General features: G+C 48.9%; 1 protein-coding gene across 2 annotated transcripts in view; it reads right to left on the reverse strand.

Annotated features, from left to right (window-relative positions):
• Positions 1 to 11,736, reverse strand: part of LOC141069485 (catechol O-methyltransferase-like) — a 102,004-nt gene extending 90,268 nt beyond the window's left edge. Inside the window, exon 1 of one of the 2 annotated variants that reach the window (XM_073559077.1) lies at positions 11,718 to 11,736. Coding sequence is in view for 1 of the 2 variants with exons in the window: in XM_073559073.1 (XP_073415174.1) it covers positions 5,008 to 5,115 (108 nt within the window). In the remaining variant the exon portion in view is untranslated. Of the gene's footprint in view, positions 1 to 5,007; positions 5,131 to 11,717 lie in introns of those variants that run through there. The other variant, XM_073559073.1, reaches the window with a different exon arrangement.
• Between the last annotated feature and the right edge of the window lie 11,584 nt (positions 11,737 to 23,320).

Raw genomic sequence — 23,320 nt, forward strand, 5'->3', positions numbered from 1 at the left:
CACATCATTGAACCTTCAAGGTAAGTCACTGCTGCTTCTGCTGATCTTACCCAGCTTCACCCCTGGGAAAACTCTCGTGACTGCCTCTGAATGTAATCGTGTCCTTCGGTGGGGTCACTCTTCCAAGTTGGCTGGTCACGCCGGTCAGAGGAAGACTCTGCAACTCATCACCCAGTACTACTGTTGGCCTAATATGGCAAAGGATATCCAGGAGTATGTCACAGCCTGTCCTTCCTGTTCCAGTAACAAGACTGTTAAATGCCTACCCGCCGGTAGGCTTCAGCCTCTTCCGACCGATTCTCTAAGATGGCCCACTTCATTCCGCTATCCGGTCTACTGTCTGCTCCAGAACTTGCGGATCTCTTCATTTGGCGTCTCCATGGTTTTCCTCTTCACATCGTCTCAGACAGAGGCGTCCAGTTCACATCAAAATTCTGGAGAGCAGTTTGTAAACTGGTAAAGATAGAACTGGATTTTTCTACGGCATACCATCCCCAATCCAATGGGCAAGTGGAGAGTACTAATTAAATCCTGGCTGGATTCCTGCATCACTTTGTCAACTTGCATCATGACGACTGGGTAGACCTACTGCCCTGGGCGGAATTCTCCTACAATAATCAAGTAAGTGAATCTTCTGGAAAGTCTCCCTTTCAGATTGTGTTTGGACTGCAACCCGGAATACCTCTTCCCTTCTCTGGATCATCTGGCATTCCAGCTGCCGATACTTTTTCCGAAGATTTCTCAAAAGTTTGGAAGGACACCAAAACTGCCTTGGAGAGAGCCTCCCAACTGTAACGTCCGTCTGCGGTTCTGGGCTGCAGCCAGGCAACACCCCGAGAAACACTGATACCCTTTACCCCTATACAGGGATCTGGATTTACAACAGAGCCCAGGAGGTACTGTCTGAATAGGAGCAGCGGCCAGAGCAGGACGGTCGTCAGAGTGAAGTACAAAAACGGCAGGCAATAGCAGAGTCAATTTCAGGCCAAGGTCAGAGTCAAAAACCAGGAGGGCAGCAGAAGTACAGAATCGTTAGGAAGTAGCAGAGTCAGAATATCCAGGCCAAGGTCACAAACCAGGAGAGTAGCAGAAGTACAGAATCGTCAGGCAAAAGAGGGGTCAGAAATCCAGGCTGAGGTCAGAGTCAAACAGAAATCAATCACTAAGTAACACACAGGGGAACCAAGAATATATCCGGCGGCTTGCAAGACCAGTCCCAAGGTATTTGAGGGATCAGGTCATCCCTCACAGGTTCCTGGACTGGTGATGTCATTAGGGCCGCCCCCAGGACCAGGCCAGATGGAGTTGCAGTAACCCCCTGATGACTGACAGAGGGGCGGAGCCTGCGCCCACCAGATGCCTGCGCAGGAGCCACTTCTCTGTCACCACCATAACTCACAGGCGGACCACGGCGCCTCCCAGTGGCCGAGGCAGGAACAGCTGTCCCCGAGTCTGACAGTGAAGTGGCGGTCTGGTGCCTCTTAGTGGCCGTGACCGGAACAGCAGGCCTCGAATCCAACAGTGACGTGACAGACCGGCGCCTCCTAGTGGCTAAAGCTGGGACCATAGGCCCTGAGTCTGACGGCGACGTAATAGAACCACGGCGCCTCCCAGTGGCCGAGGCAGGAACAGCCGTCCCCGAGTCTGACGGCGAAGTAGCGGCCCGGCGCCTCCTAGTGGCTGCGACCGAAACAGCAGGCCCCAAATCTGTCGGAGACGTGACAGTACCCCCCCTTCCAAGAGGGGCCTCCGGACCCTCAAAACCTGGTTTGTCAGGGTGAAGGAGGTGAAACCTTCTAATTAGTGCTTTTACATGCATGTCCCGCGCAGGGACCCAGGACCTCTCCTCCGGGCCGTAGCCCCTCCAGTGTACCAGATACAGTACGGACCCTCTTACAAGGCGGGAGTCAAGGACACCCTGGACTTCATACTCCAAGGACCCTCCGACCGAAACGGGAGGAGGAGGGGATGGGACAGGGTGAATTGGGGAGCGGTACAACTTGAGGAGAGACTTGTGGAAGACATTGGGTAATTTGAAAGACTGAGGGAGTTTTAAACGGAAGGCCACCGGGTTAATCACCTCTATAATCTCGTATGGACCAATAAATCTGGGAGCCAGTTTGGCAGACGGTACTTTAAGCTTGATGTTTTTGGTGGAGAGCCAAACTTTGTCTCCAACTCCCAGGTGCGGTCCTTTGGATCGCCGTTTGTTCGCTGCTGAGGTCTGTCTAACCCGGGCCCCTTTCAAGTTAGAGTTTACCTCAGACCAAATGGTTTTTAAATGATGTATATTTTTCTCTACCCCAGGAAGCTCCGACATTCTGGCCGAGAATGAGCCAAAGCGCGGATGCAGCCCGTGGTTGCAGAAAAAGGGGGTAGACTTAATGGAGTCCGGATACTGATTGTTTAGGGCAAACTCGGCTAGTGGCAGATGTTCTGCCCAATCGGACTGGTGTTCTGAGATGTAGCAACGAAGGTATTGCTCCAGAGCCTGGTTGACACGTTCGGTTTGCCCATTGGTTTCAGGGTGGCAAGCCGAGGAAAAAGATAATTCAATACCAATGCGTTTACAGAACGCCCTCCAGAACTTTGACACAAATTGGGTACCCCTGTCAGACACAATATTGACCGGGGCACAGTGTAAACGTACCACATGTACAATAAACAGTTTACTCAACGTTTCCGAGTTAGGTAACCCCGACAGGGGGACAAAATGACATTGTTTACTGAACCTGTCCACCACCACCCAGATACACGTCTTTCCATCTGAGGACGGTAGGTCCGTAATGAAGTCCATGGAGATGTGGGTCCATGGACTCTCGGGGATGGGCAAGGACTGGAGCCAGCCGGCAGGGTGAGTATGGGAGGACTTGGCGCGGGCACAGACCTCACATGCTAAGACATAATCTTTGCAGTCCTTAACCACCGTCGGCCACCAAAAATTCCTAGTTATCAATCTGGCGGTATTATTGAGACCAGGATGGCCTGCTAAGACAGAGTCATGTGATTCTCTAAGCACTTGTAGGCGAAACGCAGGCGGAACGAACAATTTGTTGGGTGGCGTAGTGTCAGGGGCTTGTTCTGGGGATTTACGGATCTCCTCCAGAAGGTCCAATGACACTGCGGACACAATGATCCCAGTGGCCAATATCGGAACTGGTTCACAGTCCTCGGCTTGTGAGGGGCAGAAACTGCGAGAGAGGGCATCGGCCCTCACATTTTTTGTACCAGGGCGGAAGGTGATTATAAAATGAAACCTAGAGAAAAACAATGCCCACCTTGCTTGTCTAGGCTTTAACCTTTTTGCTGATTCTAGGTATGTCAGGTTCTTATGATCGGTAATTACCGTGATCTTGTGTTTGGCGCCCTCGAGGAAGTGACGCCATTCCTCGAAGGCCCATTTAATTGCCAATAGTTCCCGATTCCCAATATCATAGTTTTTCTCCGTGGGAGAGAATTTGCGGGAAAAAAAACGCACATGGACGAAGCTGAGTGAGGGATGTAGTGCCTTGTGATAGCACTGCTCCCACTCCGACTTCAGAGGCATCCACCTCCACAATAAATGGACGGTCCAGATCCGGCTGAACCAAAACTGGGTTGGCCACAAAACTCTCTTTTAACGTAGAAAACGCCTGAATTGCCTCAGGATTCCAGTTGGCCACGTCCGCCCCTTTCCTGGTCAGATCCGTGAGTGGCTTGGCAATCTGAGAAACCTCTAATAAACTTGTGGTAATAATTAGCGAACCCCAAAAATCGCTGCAGCGCTTTCAGCGATTTTGGTTGCACCCAAGCCTTAATAGGCTGGACCTTGGCAGGATCCATGCGGAAGCCTTTACCTGAAACCATGTATCCTAAAAACTGTACCTCCTCAGCAAAAAAGACACATTTCTCCAGTTTAGCAAACAAGGAGTGTTCACGTAGTCTTTGTAGCACAGAACAGACGTGTTGAGAGTGTGTCACAGGGTCAGCAGAGTAAATCAGAATGTCATCTAAATACACCACGACATACACCCCACAAATGTCTCTAAAAATATCATTAACAAAGTGCTGAAATACGGCAGGTGCGTTGCTGAGTCCGAACGGCATAACCAGGTACTCAAAATGGCCAAGGGGTGTATTGAAGGCCGTTTTCCACTCATCTCCCTTTCTTATGCAGACCAGATTATATGCCCCCTGGAGGTCAAGTTTAGTAAACCAACGGGCTCCTGTTAGCTGATTAAAAAGATCAGGGATGAGTGGAAGCGGATACTGGTTTTTTATAGTGATTGCATTCAACTCCCGATAATCAATGCAGGGTCTGAGACCACCATCTTTCTTCTCCACAAAGAAGAACCCAGCCCCAACTGGAGAAATGGACGGTCTGATAAACCCTTTTCTTAGGCTATCTGCAATATAGTCATTCATGGCCTGACGCTCTGGGCCAGAGAGATTAAATATTCTTCCCTTAGGGAGACGGGCATCCGGAATCAGATCAATAGGGCAATCATACTCTCTGTGAGGTGGTAGCTTTTCAGATTCTACAATAGAAAAGACATCCTCAAAATCTCTGAAAGCAAATGGTATGTGGGGGGTTTTAACCTTAACTTGGTTTACTGCCAAGGATATGCAATTTTTCTGACACTGTGGGCTCCAGCGTACAACGTCACCCAAGTGCCAGTCGATGACAGGATTGTGCTGGCGTAGCCATGGCATACCCAGAATAACTGCAGAGGTTAAATTGTCCATCACAAAAAATGACACCAGCTCAGTGTGTAAGGCTCCCACAGACATAGCAACCTTGGCAGTAACAAACTTAACCCCCTCCTGAATAATGGACGTGCCATTAATAGCCGTGGTTTTAATAGGGGCATTAAGTTTTAGTAGAGTTACACCCAGATTCCTAGCAGTCAAGGAATCCATAAAATTTCCTTCAGAGCCACTATCCACATACGCATTTAAACACAGTGATTTCTGACCACATGAAACTGAAATGGGTAATAAAACTTTAGCCGCATCTGCGGGCAATACCTGAGCCCCTGGGCAACCATAGCCAGAGCAGTTGCCCAGAGGTCGACGTGCCAGGAGCATGGATCTCGGAGGTGCAGCTCTCTCCCTGAAGACTCCAGACTGCCGCATAGTTGTCCAAGAAAATGAGAGAGATCTTCCAGGCTGTGCACTGCAACAGGTGTTCAGGCTAAAAATCAGCTCAGTCAGAAGAAGAAAAAAAAAAAAAAAGTTCAGGGAGACTGCTTTTGTATATGTTGGGTATATACACAAGCAGTTAATTTTATGGCCGGATATAATGTAACGTCCGTCTGCGGTTCTGGGCTGCAGCCAGGCAACACCCCGAGAAACACTGATACCCTTTACCCCTATACAGGGATCTGGATTTACAACAGAGCCCAGGAGGTACTGTCTGAATAGGAGCAGCGGCCAGAGCAGGACGGTCGTCAGAGTGAAGTACAAAAACTGCAGGCAATAGCAGAGTCAATTTCAGGCCAAGGTCAGAGTCAAAAACCAGGAGGGCAGCAGAAGTACAGAATCGTTAGGAAGTAGCAGAGTCAGAATATCCAGGCCAAGGTCACAAACTAGGAGAGTAGCAGAAGTACAGAATCGTCAGGCAAAAGAGGGGTCAGAAATCCAGGCTGAGGTCAGAGTCAAACAGAAATCAATCACTAAGTAACACACAGGGGAACCAAGAATATATCCAGCGGCTTGCAAGACCAGTCCCAAGGTATTTGAGGGATCAGGTCATCCCTCACAGGTTCCTGGACTGGTGATGTCATTAGGGCCGTCCCCAGGACCAGGCCAGATGGAGTTGCAGTAACCCCCTGATGACTGACAGAGGGGCGGAGCCTGCGCCCACCAGATGCCTGCGCAGGAGCCACTTCTCTGTCACCACCATAACTCACGGGCGGACCACGGCGCCTCCCAGTGGCCGAGGCAGGAACAGCTGTCCCCGAGTCTGACAGTGAAGTGGCGGTCTGGCGCCTCCTAGTGGCTGTGACCGGAACAGCAGGCCTCGAATCCAACGGTGACGTGACAGACCGGCGCCTCCTAGTGGCTAAAGCTGGGACCATAGGCCCTGAGTCTGACGGCGACGTAATAGAACCACGGCGCCTCCCAGTGGCCGAGGCAGGAACAGGCGTCCCCGAGTCTGACGGTGAAGTAGCGGCCCGGCGCCTCCTAGTGGCTGCAACCGGAACAGCAGGCCCCAAATCTGTCGGAGACGTGACAGTAACGCATGAAAAAGCATGCGGACAAGAGACGTCTAGATGCTCCTACCTTTCGCCCCGGAGACAAGGTATGGCTCTCCTCCAAGTACATCCGTCTGAAATTGCCGTCCTACAAATTTGGTCCCCGGTTCATTGGGCCCATTGAAGTCTTGAGACAAATCAACCTGGTCTCTTACAATCTGAAATTGCCTACTTCCTTACGTGTGCCTAATTCCTTTCATGATTCCCTCCTCAAACCAGTAGTTTTGAGCTCCTTGTTTAAGGACCCAGGTACCACTCCTGATCCTGTCTCTGAGGATGATGTCTTTGAGGTAGAGCATATCTTGGCCACTAAGAAAGCTAGGGGTAAGATCTACTATCTGGTGGACTGGAGGGGCTTTGGTCCTGAGGAGGCTTGAAGAAGAGGGGCATAAAGAGGGGGCTACTGTTACAGTTGGTCCCCGTTCTGGCTCTACACCCCATTCTGGCGCTGCTCCCAGTTCTGGTCTCCCACCTGCTCCTGCTTTCCACGCTGTCCCTGTGCCTCAGTGAGCTCCCTGCCTGGGTCCTCATGCTCTATCTGTCCCTCAGCGTCCTGCTCTTTCACCCTCCCCCACCTCCTGGCATGCTGCCAGCAGACCTTCAGGGAAAGTGCTTAGGATGCGAGCGCGCTTCCCTCTGGTCTCTTAAAGGGACAGCGTGCATTTTTTAATTTAGCAATTATCCAATAGCAGCGCACTAATTACTACTTCTGGCCTCTCCTCCATAGGGAGAGTGCCGGAGCAACAAGTATCTATCATTGCTACATCCGGTTCTGTCTGTGTTCTGATCGTGCTGCGCTAGCAATCCGTTTGCACTTGCTCACACTGTTTGTCTCCACAGAGTATCACTATCATGTATCCAACTACCTCTTATGACATCTGTATTCGTCTCCAGAGGTGTATCTAGGCTTTCTGGCACCCAGGGCAAGAATTCGGTTCGGCGCCCCCCCTCCCCCCCCCAAGTACATATGCGACTTGCACACTTAGCCATGTACCCACGAGCTGCTCTCCCTAATGCTCTCAATGTTCAGTAAAAAACTGAGAGAAGCAGGAAGAGAAGCTCGTTGTCACAGGACCATAACTATGAGTGAAGTGCCCATGTGATGAGTACTGGAACCTGCAGAGCTGAATCCTGACATTGCAGCTTCTGAATTCTCACAACGAATGCACTGCACACTTTTAGGATTCTCCCTTGCCGATGTACAATGATGTCAGCACAAGTATGTGATTTGTATACTTCTGGCCACATTCCGACTAGACGTGTCTGGCCTCGCTCTGTTCATTTTCATTGAGTGAGGCCACACATGTCTAGTCAGCATGTGACTGCATGTATGTAAATTACCGGCATAAGAGAATCCTAACAGCGTTCAGTGAGCACTGTGAGAATTCAGAAGTCTGCAGTCACAAGGAATGACTGCAGACTCAGCACAAACCTGGACAACCCCTTTAATGTTCCTAACATAAATAAAAACTTGAGAATTAGTCAGTGTCACAAATAACATTTACATCCAGGTACCTTATAGATGTCATCATCTCTGGAGTCGCTCTCCTTCTTTTCTTCTTCTTGTCCAGACTCCATGATGAGTTTTCTCATCACCAGCCGTATCTGCAGACTTCAATCTTCTCCGGTCTTCTGCAGCTAATCTCCACATGATCCCCTTAAGGATAGAAGAGTCATTATAATGCCCCTAAATACAAATATCTGCAATATACTGACGCCTCACACTATTCCCCTCCCTCCTCATATTGTCTCCTCTAACATCCCTCCTGTTCACCATACTGTCTCCTCATATATTTACCCCCTCACTCTCTATACTATCTGCTCACACATACCCCCGACTCCCCATACTGTGTCTGCACACATCCCATCACCCTCACTCCCCATACTGTGTCCACTTACATTAACCCGTTTGCTTCCCATACTGTCTGCACCCATCATACTGTGTCTGCACCAATCCCCCATACTGTTTCCTCATACATACTCTTTTTGTGTCCTCAAATCTCCCCACACATTAAATCCCCCCATCCCCACTCCAAATCCCCCCATCCCCAATCCACCACACACATTAAGTACCCCCATCCCCACTCCAAATCCCCCCACACATATTAAATCCCCCATCCCCACTCCAAATCCCCCCACACACATTAAATCCCCCATCCCCACTCCAAATCCTCACACACACATTAAATCCCCCATCCACACTCCAAATCCCCACACACATTAAATAACCCCCCATCCACACTCCAAATCCCTCACACACACATTAAATCCCCCCACACATACATTAAATAACCCCCCATCCCCACCCCAAATCCCCCCACATGCACATTAAATAACCCCCCATCCACACTCCAAATCCCTTACACACATTAAATAACCCCATCCCCACTCCAAATCCCCCCACACACATTAAAAAACCCCCATCCCCACTCCAAATCCCCACACACATTAAATCCCCATCCCCACTCCAAATCCCCCCCACACTTTAACCCAATCCCCACTCATTAACCCCCATCACCACTCCAAATACCCCCACACATTAAATAACCCCCATCCCCACTCCAAATACCCCCACACATTAACCCCATCTCCACTCAACCCCCATCACCTCATTAACCCCCACACACATTAACCCCCATCCCCACTCATTAACCCCATCCCCATTCATTAATCCCCCACACATTAACCCCCATCCCCACTCATTAACGCCTCCACACATTAACCCCATCCCAATTCATTAATCCCCCACACATTAACCCCCATCCCCACTCATTAACGCCTCCACACATTAACCCCATCCCAATTCATTAACCCCCCACACATTAACCCTTATCCCCACTCATTAACCCCCATCCCCACTCATTAACGCCCCCACACATTAACCCCCATCCCCATTCATTAACCCCCATCCCCACTCTTTAATGTCCCCACACATTAACCCTTATCCCCACACATTAACCCCTATCCCCACACATTAACGCCCCCACACATTAACCCCCATCCCCATTCATTAACTCCCCACATATTAACCCCCATTAACCCCCATCCCCACTCATTAATGCCCCCACACATTAACCCTTATCCCCACTCATTAACCCCCATCCCCACTCATTAACGCCCCCACACATAAACCCCCATCAATTAACCCCCCACACACATTAACCCTTATCCCCACTCATTAACCCCCATCCTAACTCATTAACGCCCCCACACATTAACCCCCCCCACACATTAACCCTTATCCCCACTCATTAACCCCCATCCCCACTCATTAACGCCCCCCACACATTAACCCCCATCCCCATTCATTAACCACCATCCCCACTCATTAATGCCCCCACACATTAACCCCCATGCCCTCTACAAATCCCCACACACATTAACCCCCATCCCCTCTACAAATCCCATCTCCCATCTTTGGTGGTTCTTCAGCTCCACAGTGGAGCACACTTACCACCAGGGTTCTCTCTGGGCATCGGGGAGTGACGTCAGCAGCGTGATCACATGACCTGATCACGCTGCTAACGTCCCTCTGACCCGGCGGTCAGAACTGCAATTTCACTGGCGTAATTGCTCCCTGGGAGCCGGCACGCGCTCCTTCTCTGCGCCGGCTGTCAGCTTGACAGCTGACACAGAGAACCGCCGACTCCCAGGCCGGGGGGGAAGCAGAATGCAGCCGCCAGGGAGGACACTGCGGACCGCTGCATTTGGCGGCCCGACTGCGCCCCCTGCTGGCTGCACCCGGGGCAAATGCCCCGGCTGCCCCCCCTAGATACGCCGCTGTTCGTCTATGCGAGTGCCATCCCGTTCCGCCATTAGCCATCCGAACCCGAGGACTACGATAAGATTACTGGAGCCAGCCTTCTACCAACTACCTGGAACCGGACCTTCCTCACCAGTGCCTGCTTCTTCCCGCATACTCGGTCTTATCCATTATATCTGCTCCCCTTTTGTCCCTCTGGGACAGCTGCCACGTGTTCGGGGTCTAACTGGAGGTACCACCTGTGTCCCCCGGGTATTCCACTCTGGTCCTGTCCGAGGAACTTTACTATGGGTACCCGGGGCTCACTAGTTATGCCCCCTTCGGAGCCCCCTGGACCGTGGTCCAAAGGTTCCACTTTAAAAATAAAAAACGAATGTGAACTCACCATCTGTGCCTCTGCTTCCATTCGTTACAGGCTGCCTTGATAGGGTCAGAATTTGGCATTTCTTAGTTAGTGTGGGGTCTACCTTCCTCACATCCAACTAAACCAACAGTCCTTTTAAGGACTAATTCTGCATTATATAGGTTCCAGTGGTAGGCAGGCAGGGGAGTGTACGTCACTGTGTACACATCAGTGCAAGGCCTGCAGGCACTGTTTGTGTGTATATAGAGCATTGCATATATCTTATCTGTGCGTACTGAAAGGTTAGCCAGTTTACGCCTTTTTTCTCTTTTTTTGCCTGGCTGTTATTTTTGCTTAAATAAAGCAGTATTTGGGCCAAAAAAACATACAGGCCACCAATTTTTTGGTGCAGTATCTTCATGCCTGCTGTTATCTGTGCATGGCGAAAGTTTGGCCAGTTTACAGCCTTTTTTTTTTTCTTTGCCTGGCTGTTATTTTTGCTGAAATAAAGCAGTATTTAGGGCTCAAAAAAAGGCCACCCATTTTTTGGTGAGGTATCTTCGTGCCTGCTCTTTTCTGTGCGTGGTGAAAGTTTGGCCAGTTTACGGCTTTTTTCTCTTTTTGGCCTGGCTGTTATTTTTGCTGAAATAAAGTAGTATCTAGGGCAAAAAAAACAGGTCACCCATTTTTTGGTGCGGTATCTTCGTGCCAGCTGTTATCTGTGCGTGGTGAAAGTGTTGCCAGTTTATGGCTTTTTTCTCTTTTTTGCCTGGCTGTTATTTTTGCTGAAATATAGCAGTATTTAGACCACAAAACAAAAAAAGGCCACCCATTTCTTGGTGCAGTATCTTCGTGCCAGCTGTTATCTGTGCGTGGTTAAAGTTTAGCCAGTTTACGTTGATTTTCTTTTTTTGGCCTGGCTGTCACAGTCATTATATCCAGCAGTCTTTGGTATCCCAAATATAATAAAAAAAATACAGCCTGTTATCTCAGGTTGAGGCCTGGTGTATCTGTTGTGTAAAATTGTTTGCTTTGTAGGCAGACTTATCACATCTAATTTTTCAGTAGTCCGTTTAAAACAGGCAAGGCAAGGGGCATGGAACGGTGAAGTGGATGTGATGCTGATGGTGCATGTAGAGGACGAGGCTGTGGTCAAGCAGAATGTGGGCCACAGCAAAGACCCACATCTTTGCGCTCGACCTTCCTGTTCCAGTTTCTAGGGGTCTGCACCACACCACTATTGAATGCAGAGCAGTGTGAAACGGTTGTTGGCTGGATAGCAAATAATGCTTCCAATCACTTAGCCACCACCACCACCATGTCTTCCACATGGTCAAGTCTGAGTAGCCGTGAGTGTGGACCAGATAATACTCACCCTCAGGCCCTGGCAAGATGGGGGGCCCACTCACGCTGTCTGGGATACCGTACGTAGCTCCTAACAGTCGCCGCCACGCCCCCCAATGCAGGTCACCCTCCCAGAGACCCACCGGCCACCGCAGCCCTGATAAATCCCAGCAATGACATTGTTGGGCTTCTCTGCACGCACAGGACCTGTGATGAGGTCACAGGAGGTGAGGAGTCAGGGGTCACATGATCAGGGGCCTCCGTGGCTGCACTCTGCAGGACTCTGCTGTGCTGGTCGTCATGGTGCTGGATAAGGTGAAGTTTCTGTGTGGGGTCAGGAGGGGTTTACAGTATGGATGTAGCAGAGCTGTGTGTGTACGAGGTGTGCGGAGCAGAGCCGTGCGTGTGTGTATGAGGTGTAAGGAGCGGAGCCATGTGTGTGCGAGGTGTACGGAGCAGAGCCGTGTGTGTACGAGGTGTACGGAGCAGAGCCGTGTGTGTGTACGAGGTGTACGGAGCGGAGCCATGTGTGTGTCCAGAGCGGAGCTGTGTGTGTGTACAAGGTATACAGAGCGGAGCCGTGTGTGTATGAGGTATACGGAGCGGAGATGTGTGTGTACGAGGTGCATGGAGCGGAGCCGCGTGTGTACAAGGTGTACGGAGCAGAGCAGCGCGTGTACGAGATGTACGGAGCGGAGTCGCGTGTGTACGAGGTGTACGGAGCGTCGCCGCGTGTGTATGAGGTGTGGTGAGTGGAGCCGCGTGTGTACGAGGTGTACTGAGCGGAGCCGCGTGTGTACGAAGCGTATGGAGCTGAGCCGCGTGTGTATGAGGTGTACGGAGCGGAGCTGCGTGTGTCAAGGTGTACGGAGCGGAGCAGCGTGTGTACGAGGTGTGGAGAGCAGAACTGCGTGTGTACGAGGTGTACGGAGTGGAGCCGTATGTATACGAGGTGTACAGAGCAGAGCCGTGTGTGTACAAGATGTGCGGAGAGAAGCCGTGTATGTACGAGGCATACAAACTGGAACCGTGTGTGTATGAGGTGTGCGGAGCCGTGTGTGTACGAGGTGTATGGTGGGGAGCATTCATACCTTCCAACCGTCCCGGATCCAGCCAGACAATTTTGAGAGAGAGACTGCCCCAGCTGGAAGGTTACTTTTCCCGCTGACACAGGAGTACACAACAGAGCCCCAAGGAGCACTTTAAATCTCACACGTGATGTTCTACCGGAAGTGACGTGCTGGAAGCTGACCGGAAATGAGGTAATTTCGGGAGGAGATTGTGACAGAACCATGGAGGCACTTGAGGGAATGCTTCCGATCCATCACCGTGTCCTCCGACAGCATGAACAGCGGGATCATCCTTGAACTCGGGGATGCTGGCCATGTGAGTGGATTATGATATGTCCTGCATCGGGAGGCTCAGATGGGCACTACAATGTGAGCCGGGCTGATATGGTATCTTTATAGAATCTTTCTTTCTCTCACTCTGTTCTTTCTTTCTCAATGTTCTTTCTCTCTAATCTTTTTTTTCTTTCTCTCACTCTGTTCTTTCTCTCTGTTCTCTTTCTTTCCCCTCTTTCTTTCTTTCTTTCTCTCTGTTCTTTCTCTCTCTGTTCTTTCTTTCCCCTCTTTCTTTCTGTTCTTTCTCTCTCTGTTCTTTCTTTCTCTTTCTTTCTCTCTTTCTTTCTTTCTCTGTTCCTTCCCCTCTTTCTTTCTCTCTACCTCTCTGTTCTTTCTTTCTTTCTTTCTTTCTTTCCCCTCTTTCTTTTTTTCTCTTTCTGTTTTTTTTCTGTCCACTCTTTCTTTCTCTTTCTAATCTTTCTTTCTTTCTCTCTCTATCTGTTCTTCCTTTCTTTCTCCGTTCTTTCTTTCCCCTCATTCTTTCTCTCTGTTCTTTCTTTCTCTCTTTCTGTTCTCTCACTCTGTTCTCTTTCTTTCTCTCTCTATTCTTTCTTTCTCCTCTTTCTTCCATACGTACGCTACTAATCAATAGCCTCCTTCAGATGAACGTGATTTTGCCACAGAGCGTGTGTCTGTGTGGATCACATGCGTGTCCGTGTGATCCACACGGAGACAAGTCTGTTTTTGACCGACACCACGGATGCCACACGGCATGAATCGTGGTATGTGTTAAAGGGTGGGCTCACTGAGACTCTTTCGGGGCCCTCAAAAACCTGGAGCCGGCCCTGCTCACCCTGATCCTCCTTCCTCCCACCATGACGAGTGCCCTGAGACAACTGATCCCACACTCGGAAACTCTGAAGAGCTGTTCAATACTCCATTTGTAGATTCGGGCCTCTCGCCCTCTCCACTTGAAACGGGGCAAGGTGATATTCCATGTAGCGATGCACAAATCTTTGAGCAGCCACGGTCACCTGAGGTGGATGATGATGAGACACAATTGCCAGAAAGTCAGGAGGAGGAGCAGGGTGCAGATGTGGAAGACGAGGTGGTGGATGACATAGTGACTGACCCAATCTGGCAGGAGGACATGCAGAGCGAGGAAAGTAGCACACATGGGGAAGGAGGCATAGCACCCCAACAGGAAGGAAGAAGCAGTGTGGTGGCCGCAGACAGAAGGCGTGCATCTGTTCCCCGTAACACCAACAGGACGGAAGTTGCCATTCCTTCTGTTAGATCTTCCCGAGTCTGGTTATTTTTTAAGGACTCTGCTAATAACCCCAAACAGGCCATTTGCAGCTCTTACTATGCCTGCATCAGCAGGGGTAGCAAAACTACCAGCCTAACCACCACCAGCATGATTAGGCACATGGCAGCAAAGCACCCAACTTTGTGGACCGAACCCCAGGATCCAGGAACACTGTCTGCAGGTGACAACACTGCTTCTTCCACTGTTTCGCATCCAAGCCAATCCCCAGTTCACCGTGCCTGTCAAGATGCCTCGGGCCTCGCATCTGTTGTAGCCCACAGTCAACCAGCACCTTCATCAAGCCCGTCCATGTCCTTGTCCCAGCCCAGCCTTCAGTTGTCTATACCACAGTCATTGGAATGCAAGCGGAAATACGCAGCCAATGCCCCTCAGGCCATATTACTTAATTTGCACATTTCTTGTCTGCTTGCACTCGAAATGTTGCCTTTTAGGCTCGTTGAGACTGAAGCTTTTCGCAACCTGATGGTGGTGGCCATCCCAGGGTACTCGGTCCCTAGTCGCCACTAATTCTCTTGTTGTGCCGTACCTGCATTACACCAGCATGTGTCCAACAACCTTACCCGTGCCCTCAACAATGCCGTTACTGTGAAAGTCCACCTAACCACGGACACATAGTCAAGTGCCTGTGGGCAGGGACGGTACATCTCACTGACGGCACACTGGGTTAATATAGTGGAAGCTGGGACCCTGTTGGACCTTGGGATGGAACACATCCTCCCCACGCCAAGGATTGCGGGCCCTATGTCAATCAGGGTTGCCCCCACAGTCTACAGCTCCTGCACCTCCTCCTCTTCTTCAGCCTCCATCTCTGAAATGAACACATCAGTCAGAAGTTGGAAGCACTGCCTCAGCCAAGCGGCAACAGGCTGTGCTGAAGCTAATCTGCATAGGTGACAAACCGCATAATGCAGAAGAATTGTGGACAGCGCTGAAACAGCAGTCATATATTTGGCTGACACCGCTGAACCTACAGCCAGGCTCGGTCATGTGTGACAATGGCCTGAACCTGGTGGTGGCTGTGAGGCAAGGTGAGCTCACACACGTACCTTGCCTGGCTCATTTGATTAACCTCGTAGTTCAACGTTTTCTCAAAAGCTACCCAGAGATGCCAGATCTGCTAGTGAAAGTATGCCATCTGTCTGACCATTTTAGAAAGTCAGCTACAGCTTCAGCTGCACTTGCCCGGCTTCAGAAGCATTTGCATCTTCCGGCTCACTGACTGGTGTGTGATGTCCCCACGCGTTGGAATGCTACACTGCATATGATGAAAAAGATTTGTGAGCAGAAGAGGGCAGTTATTGACTACCAGCATCAACAAGGCCGTCGATATTCAGTTCAGACTCCACACATAAGACCTCAGGAGTGGACATGGATGTCAGACATATGTACCATCCTCCAGAACTTTGAGGACTGCACCAAGATGGTGAGCGGCCATGACGCCATCATTAGTGTCACCATCCCACTTATCAGCATTCTGAAAACCTCTCTGCTCACAATTAAAAATGATGCATTGCAGGTAGAGAATGAGGACATGGAGCAAAGAACCATACAGGGCGATTACACTCAGCCCAGCCTCATATTGTTGCAACGTTGATTGGTAGACAATGAGGAAGAGGAGGAAGAACAGGAGCTACTTTCATACGCTATAGACGGTACTACAAGCATAGCAGTAAACCGTCTGTTCAGCGTTGATGGCCTGAGGACAGGGACGAGGAGGATGAGGAGGACAGCATGGTCGGTCCTCCTGTTGGTGAGGACACGGAAGTCTTACCTGTTAGTAGTCTGGCACACATGGCTGACTTTATGTTGCGCTGCATTTCCCGTGACCCTCGCATTATAAAAATTTTCGGGGACAATCATTACTGGTTGCACAACATAAAGAAGGATTTTTCCAGCGTCTCCAGGAGATAAAATAATAATTGCTTTATTGAGAATATAAAATCTTCATACAATCAGGTAAAAACGACATAAAGAGGCGTATGGAGGGGAGCAATTTCCTACGCGTTTCACCCTAAAAGGGCTTAATCATGATTACCATGATTAAGCCCTTTTAGGGTGAAACGCGTAGGAAATTGCTCCCCTCCATACGCCTCTTTATGTCGTTTTTACCTGATGGTATGAAGATTTTATATTCTCAATAAAGAAATTATTATTTTATCTCCTGGAGACGCTGGAAAAATCCTTCTTTATGTTGTGCATGCACTATACACCCGGGTCAGGGTGTTTCCGTGCGTCGGAGGTGTGATCAGGAGTGAAGAGGGGTGAGCTGAATACTTCTTGTTTGTGCAATCATTACTGGTTGGTGACACTTCTAGTCCCACGCTACAAGGAAAACTTTCATTCTCTTCTTCCAAAGGCAGAGAGGTGTACAAAAATGATGATGTACCAGTGGGCCGTTGTAGCGGAATTACCGAAAAAATTCCCATGTGAGAATGCTGGCAGCAGAATTTGTTGTACAGCCAAGGAGTTCAAGCGAGAGAGACAGAAGTACAATCCCGCTGAGGCAGAGGAACAATGGCAAAGTTCTGGGACAGTTTTCTCAGACCCTCACATCATGCCGCCACAGAGGCAAGGGGTGGTGTCACAAGAAGTGCAATGTTTGGGAATAATAATAATATAATAATAATAAATTTTTATTTTTATAGCGCCGACATATTCCGCAGCACTTTACATTTCAGAGGGGATTTGTACAGACAATAGACATTACAGCATAACAATAATCACATACAGTAGATTATAACAAATACCAAGAGGAGTGAGGGCCCTGCTCGCAAGCTTACAGTCTATGAGGAAAGAGGTAGACACGAAAGGTGGGTGGTAACAGTTGCCCTGATTGTATGGACCAGCCATAATGTTAAGTGTGTAACAGTACAGACACAGAGGGCTAATGGATGCATAAAGCATGTGGGAACATGATGCTGGGAACCTGGTTATGGTAAAATTTTTGGCTCTGCCACACAGGGATAGGTTAGGTTAATGTGTTGAGGCGATAGGCCAGTCTGAATAAATGCGTTTTCAGGACACGCTTAAAATTGTGGGGACTGGGGACTAATCGTATTGACCTGGGAAGTGCATTCCAAAGAATTGGCGCGGCACGTGTAAAGTCTTGGAGACGGGAGTGGGAGGTTCTGACTATTGAGGATACTAACCTCAGGTCATCAGCAGAACGGAGGGCGCGGGTAGGGTGGTATACTGAAACAAGGGAGGAGATGTAGGGTGGTGCTGAGCCATGGAGGGCTTTGTGGGTGAGGGTAATAAGTTTATACTGAATTCTGGAGTGGATGGGTAGCCAGTGTAATGACTGGCACAAGGTAGAGGCATCGGTGTAACGATTGGTGAGGAATATGATCCTGGCTGCAGCATTCAAGACAGATTGGAGAGGGGAGAGTTTTGTAAGAGGGAGACCGATTAGAAGAGAGTTACAATAGTCGAGACGAGAATGAATAAGAGAAACAGTAAGAGTTTTTGCAGAGTCAAAAGTAAGAAAAGGTCGAATTCTAGAAATGTTTTTGAGGTGCAGATGACAAGAGCGAGCCAGTGATCGAATGTGGGGGGCAAAGGAAAGCTCGGAATCAAGTATGACCCCAAGACAGCGGGCATGTTGCTGGGGAGTAATAGTGGAACCACAGACGGAAATGGCAATGTCGGGTGTAGGTACATTAGTAGCGGGAGGAAACACAAGGAGTTCAGTCTTTGATAGGTTCAGTTTCAGATATAGTGAGGACATGATATTAGACACAGCGTTTAGACAATCGCCAGTGTTTTCTAGAAAGGCTGGCGTGATGTCAGGAGAAGAAGCGTATAATTGGGTGTCATCAGCATAGAGATGGTACTGGAAACCAAATCTACTGATTGTTTGACCAATAGGGGCAGTGTACAAGGAGAAGAGGAGGGGGCCTAGAACCGATCCTTGAGGAACCCCAACAGTAAGAGGAAGGTGAGAGGAGGAGGAACCGGCAAAAGAAACAGTAAAGGAGCGGTCGGAGAGATAGGAGGAGAACCAGGAGAGAACGGTGTCCTTGAGGCCAATGGAACGGAGCATAGTGAGGAGGAGCTGATGATCCACAGTGTCGAATGCTGCAGAGAGATCCAAGAGAATTAGCATGGAGTAATGACCATTTGATTTAGCTGTTAGCAGATCATTAGAGACTTTAGTGAGGGCAGTTTCAGTGGAGTGTAAAGAGCGGAAACCGGATTGGAGAGGGTCGAGAACAGAGTTTTCTGAGAGATAGCGGATAAGACGGGAGTGGACCAGGCGTTCCAGGAGTTTAGAGATGAAGGGAAGATTAGAGACAGGTCTATAGTTAGCGGCACAATTTTGGTCGAGGGATGGTTTTTTAAGTAGTGGATGTATGATGGCATGCTTAAATGAGGAGGGAAAAATACCAGAAGAGAGAGAGAGGTTAAATATTTTAGTTAGGTGAGGGGTGACAGCAGGGGAAAGGGACTGGAGGAGATGTGACGGAAATGGGTCACTGGTGCAAGTAGTTGGGCGAGAAGATGCAAGGAGCCTGCTTACTTCTTCTTCTGTGACTGGTTCAAAATCAGAGAGTGAGTTAGATGCAGTGGGGGAGGGAGGACAGTGCATGGTATGAGGGGATTTGGAGATAATTTCCTGTCGGATCTGGTCAATTTTTTCTTTGAAGTAATTGGCCAGATTGTCAGCTCGGAGCTCAGTGGTTGGGGCCTGTACTCTTGGATTGAGTAGAGAATGAAAAGTGTCAAAGAGACGTTTCGGGTTATTGGACAGTGAGATGATGAGGGTGTTGAAATAGGTTTGTTTGGAGAGGTGAAGGGCAGTGTTGTATGTTCTAAGCATAAACTTAAAATGGATGAAATCTTCGTGTAGATTGGATTTTCTCCACAGACGTTCGGCGCACCTGGAGCACCGCTGCAGGAAACGTGTTTGCACCGTGTGCCAGGGTTGTCGCCGTCTGCGTTGTGGTGTTCTATTTATAGGGGGTGCAAATTCATCCAGGGCAGTTTGAAGTGTTTCATTGTAATGCTTCAAAGCAGAATCAGGACATCTTGTAAAGCTTGGGAAGCTGGTGAGGGAGTACCTTGCAGATCGTACAAACATCCTCCAGGATTCCTCTGTGCCTTTTAATTATTGGGTATCCAAGCTGGACATGTGGCATGAACTGGCTCTCTATGCCTTGGAGGTCCTGGCATGCCCTGTTGCTAGCGTTCTGTCAGAGCAGGTTTTAAGTGCCACTGGTGGAATTATAACAGATAAGTGCATCCGCCTGTCAACTGACAATGCTGACAGGCTGACTCTTATCAAAATGAACAAGGGCTGGATTGGCCAAGACTTCTGTACACCACCGAATGAAAACATCGAAACATAACCTCATATAATTTTTTTTGGTGGTTGGGGAGGTGTATTCTCATGCACCTCTTCACAATCACACATGGTTATCCGCTTCCTGAGTGGGTCTGTTTGGTGTTATCCTCCAGCTTATCCTCATCTTCATCATCCACAACCAGTAGAATACCAGGGTCAACGTATTCCATCATGCAAAAGTCACTATATTTTTATTTATATCCCTGTCTGAGCTGTTGCTAGGGACAAACATATCTCGTTGGACACATTCTGGCTTCATATCTATGAACTTTTGTTCGCTCCTCCCTTTTGTTATTTTCTTTCATAGGTGGACTCACATTTTTTATTTCATTTTTTGATTTCAGTATGACTTCTAATTATGTCTCCTCATTATCCACCACTAGATCACCAGGGTTAACGTGTTCTTGGCTGCTTCAGGCAGTTAAATTTTTGGCAAAGGTGTCTATGATTCCCATAGTATACTTTTAAAAAATGTAACCCCCATGGGGAAATGTTTGTCAGCCCATGCACTGCGTGTATTGGCGTTCCAAGTCTAGGAGACCCGCTCCTTTACATTGGGCCTAGTGTTTACTGAAGGATTCATCAATATCTCCTCATTCTCCGCCACAAGATCACCAGGGTTAACGTCTTCTATGCTGCCAAAGGCAGTCCAATTTTTGGCAAGGGTGTTTTTATGATGCCCTTTATTAATTTTAAACCAAAAGAAATGTTCCTCCCCAGGGGGAAATGAGATGTACTCATCTTCTTCCCATTTATTGTTATATTTTCCATTTTTCCTATCTGTGGAACATCCTCTTATGACCTAGTGTATACCTCTCCAATATAAAAATATTGAAATCCTATTACCGTATATACTCGAGTATAAGCCAAGATTTTCAGCCTATTTTTTAAGGCTTAAAGTGCCCCTCTCGGTCATATACCGGGGGTCGGCGGGGGAGGAGGAGCGTGGGTGTCAGAGATCATACTCACACCCTCCTGGCGCACGTCTCTGCAGCCCCTGCTTCTCCCAAGGTCTCGGCACCCCAGCTCCTCCAGGTTTCAGCGGTCACGTGGTACCGCTCATTAAAGTCATGAATATGCGCAGCGGCACCACGTGTCCGCTGAAACCTGGAAGAGCTGAGGCGCCGAGACCATGGAAGAAGCAGGGACTGCAGAGACATGCGAAGGGGGGGTGAGTATGACGGGGGAGGACAGGGAGCAGTGCAATATTTGCCTGTCCCCGTTCCACCTCCGCGCGCCGCTCTGTCCTCCGCGTCCTCTGACTGTGACGTTCAGGTCAGAGGGCGCGATGACGTAGTCAGTGCGCGCCCTCTGCTGAACGTCTCTGCAGAGGACCCGGAAGACAGAGCGGCACGCAGTGATGGAACGGGGACAGGTGAATATCGCCAGTGCTGGGGGTTTGAGCAAGCGGCGACATCGGCACCTGGCCCACATAACACGCTGGTGTCCCCGCCTGCTCAGGACACCAGCACCTGGCCCCCAGTGATGAAAGGTGAGTAAGTCATTTATTTTTTTTTTTAAATTGCAGCAGCAGCGGCAGCAGCAATATATGGGCTGTATTTATCTATGGAGCATCTTCTTGGGCCACCATTAACCCTTGTGCAGCATGTTATAGGGGGTATTTATCTATGGAGCATCTTCTTGGGCCACCATTAACCCTTGTGCAGCATTTTATGGGGGTATTTATCTATGGAGCATCTTTTTGGACTACCATTAACCCTTGTGCATCACCAGCCTCGGCTTATATTCGAGTCAATAAGTTTTCCCAGTTTTTTGTGGCAAAATTAGGGGTCTCGGCTCATACTTGGGTCGGCTTATACTCGAATATATACGGTACATTATATTTTTATTTATATCCCATATCTCGTTGAACACATTCTGGCTTCATATCTATGAACCTGTGTTCGCCCCTCCCTTTTGTTATTTTCTTTCATAGGTGGATTCACATTTTTAATTTATTTGATTTCAGTATGATTTATCATTGTTCTCTGCCACTAGATTACCAGGGTTAACGTGTTCTGTGCTGCTACAGGCAGTCCCATTTTTGGCAAGGGTGTCTACGATGACCATATTAGACTTTTAAAAAATGTACCCCCCATGGGGAAATGTATGTCAGCCCATGCACTGCGTGTATGGGTGTTACAAGTCTAGGAGTCCCCCTTCTTAACATTGGGCCTAGTTTTTAATGAGGCCTTCATCAATGTCTCCTCATTCTCCGTCACTAGATGACCAGGGTTAACGTGTTCTGTGCTGCTACAGGCAGTCCAATTTTTGGCAAGGGTGTCTAGGATGCCCATAGTATACTTTTAAAAAATGTACCCCCATGAGGATATGTTTGTCAGCCCATGCACTGCGTGTATGGGTGTTCCAAGTGTAGGAGACCCTCTCCTTTACATTGGGCTGTTTTTACTGAGGCCTTCATCAATGTGTCCTCATTTTCCGCCACAAGATCACCAGGGTTAATGTCTTCTGTGCTGCCAAAGGCAGTCCAATTTTTGGCAAGGGTGTTTTTATGATGCTTGTTACTAATTTTAAGCCAAAACAAATGTTACTCCCCCAGGGGGAAATCTCATGCAAATGAGATGTACGTATCTTCTCCCCATTTATTGTTATGTTTGCCATTTTTCCTATCTGTGGAACATCCTCTTATGACCTAGTGTATACCTCTTCAATATAAAAATAGTGAAATAGTATTTCATTATATTTTTATTATATCCCTGTCTCTGAGCTGTTGCTAGGGACAAACATATCTCGTTGAACACATTCTTGTTTGATACTGCTGTATTAGGGGCACCTAAAATGGTTGCCCTTCCAAAGTGAACCCCATCTTTATAGCCTGCCCCGTTAAGCTCCACCTATTACCCCCACCTTCGCCATTCACCCCTGATACCCGCCCTAAACCCCTTCAAAACATTAACCCCGGCCGTGCCAGATTTTTACCCCCTGTACAGCTCACTATAGGGTCCCCTCAACCCTGTCATGCAGGCCTCCCCTTAAAAGGCCTGCGGTCCCAGTCCGGCCTTACTTGTTCTGTGCTGCTACAGGCAGTCCAATTTTTGGCAAGGGTGTCTAGGATGCCCATAGTATACTTTTTAAAAATGTACCCCTCATGGGGAAATGTTTGTCAGTCCATGCACTGCGTGCATGGGCATTACCAGTCTAGGAGACCCGCTCCTTTGTAATTGGACATTTTCCTTTAGGTGGCCGTCCATGTTTCGTCCAAGGGGGGATTGCGGTGCGTGCAAATTTGGGTCAAGGCGGCCCTTGCATTCAATGAATAAGGAAACTGTATGGCAGGACCAACTGAAGACTGTGAAGTGGGTTTTTAAGTGGCCTTCCAGTATGTGGGTTCAAAGGCTTATTGGGGGTGCATATGACTTGGCAGCAGGGCAGGCCTTGCTGTCAATGCATAAGAAAAGAGTATGGGAGCACAAAATGCATAATGTAAAGTGGATTTTCCTGGACCCATCCAGTATGTGGGTTCAAAGGCTTATTCGAGTGCATATGACTTAGTAGCAGGGCAAGTCTTGCAGTTAATGCATAAGAAAAGAGTATGGGAGTACAAAATGCATAATGTGAAGTGGATTTTCCTGGGCCCATCCAGTACGTGGGTTCAA

This window comes from Dendrobates tinctorius, unplaced genomic scaffold, assembly GCF_039654945.1.
Source record: "Dendrobates tinctorius isolate UK_male_01 unplaced genomic scaffold, ASM3965494v1 ptg000265l, whole genome shotgun sequence".
Classification (NCBI taxonomy): Eukaryota; Metazoa; Chordata; class Amphibia; order Anura; family Dendrobatidae; genus Dendrobates; species Dendrobates tinctorius.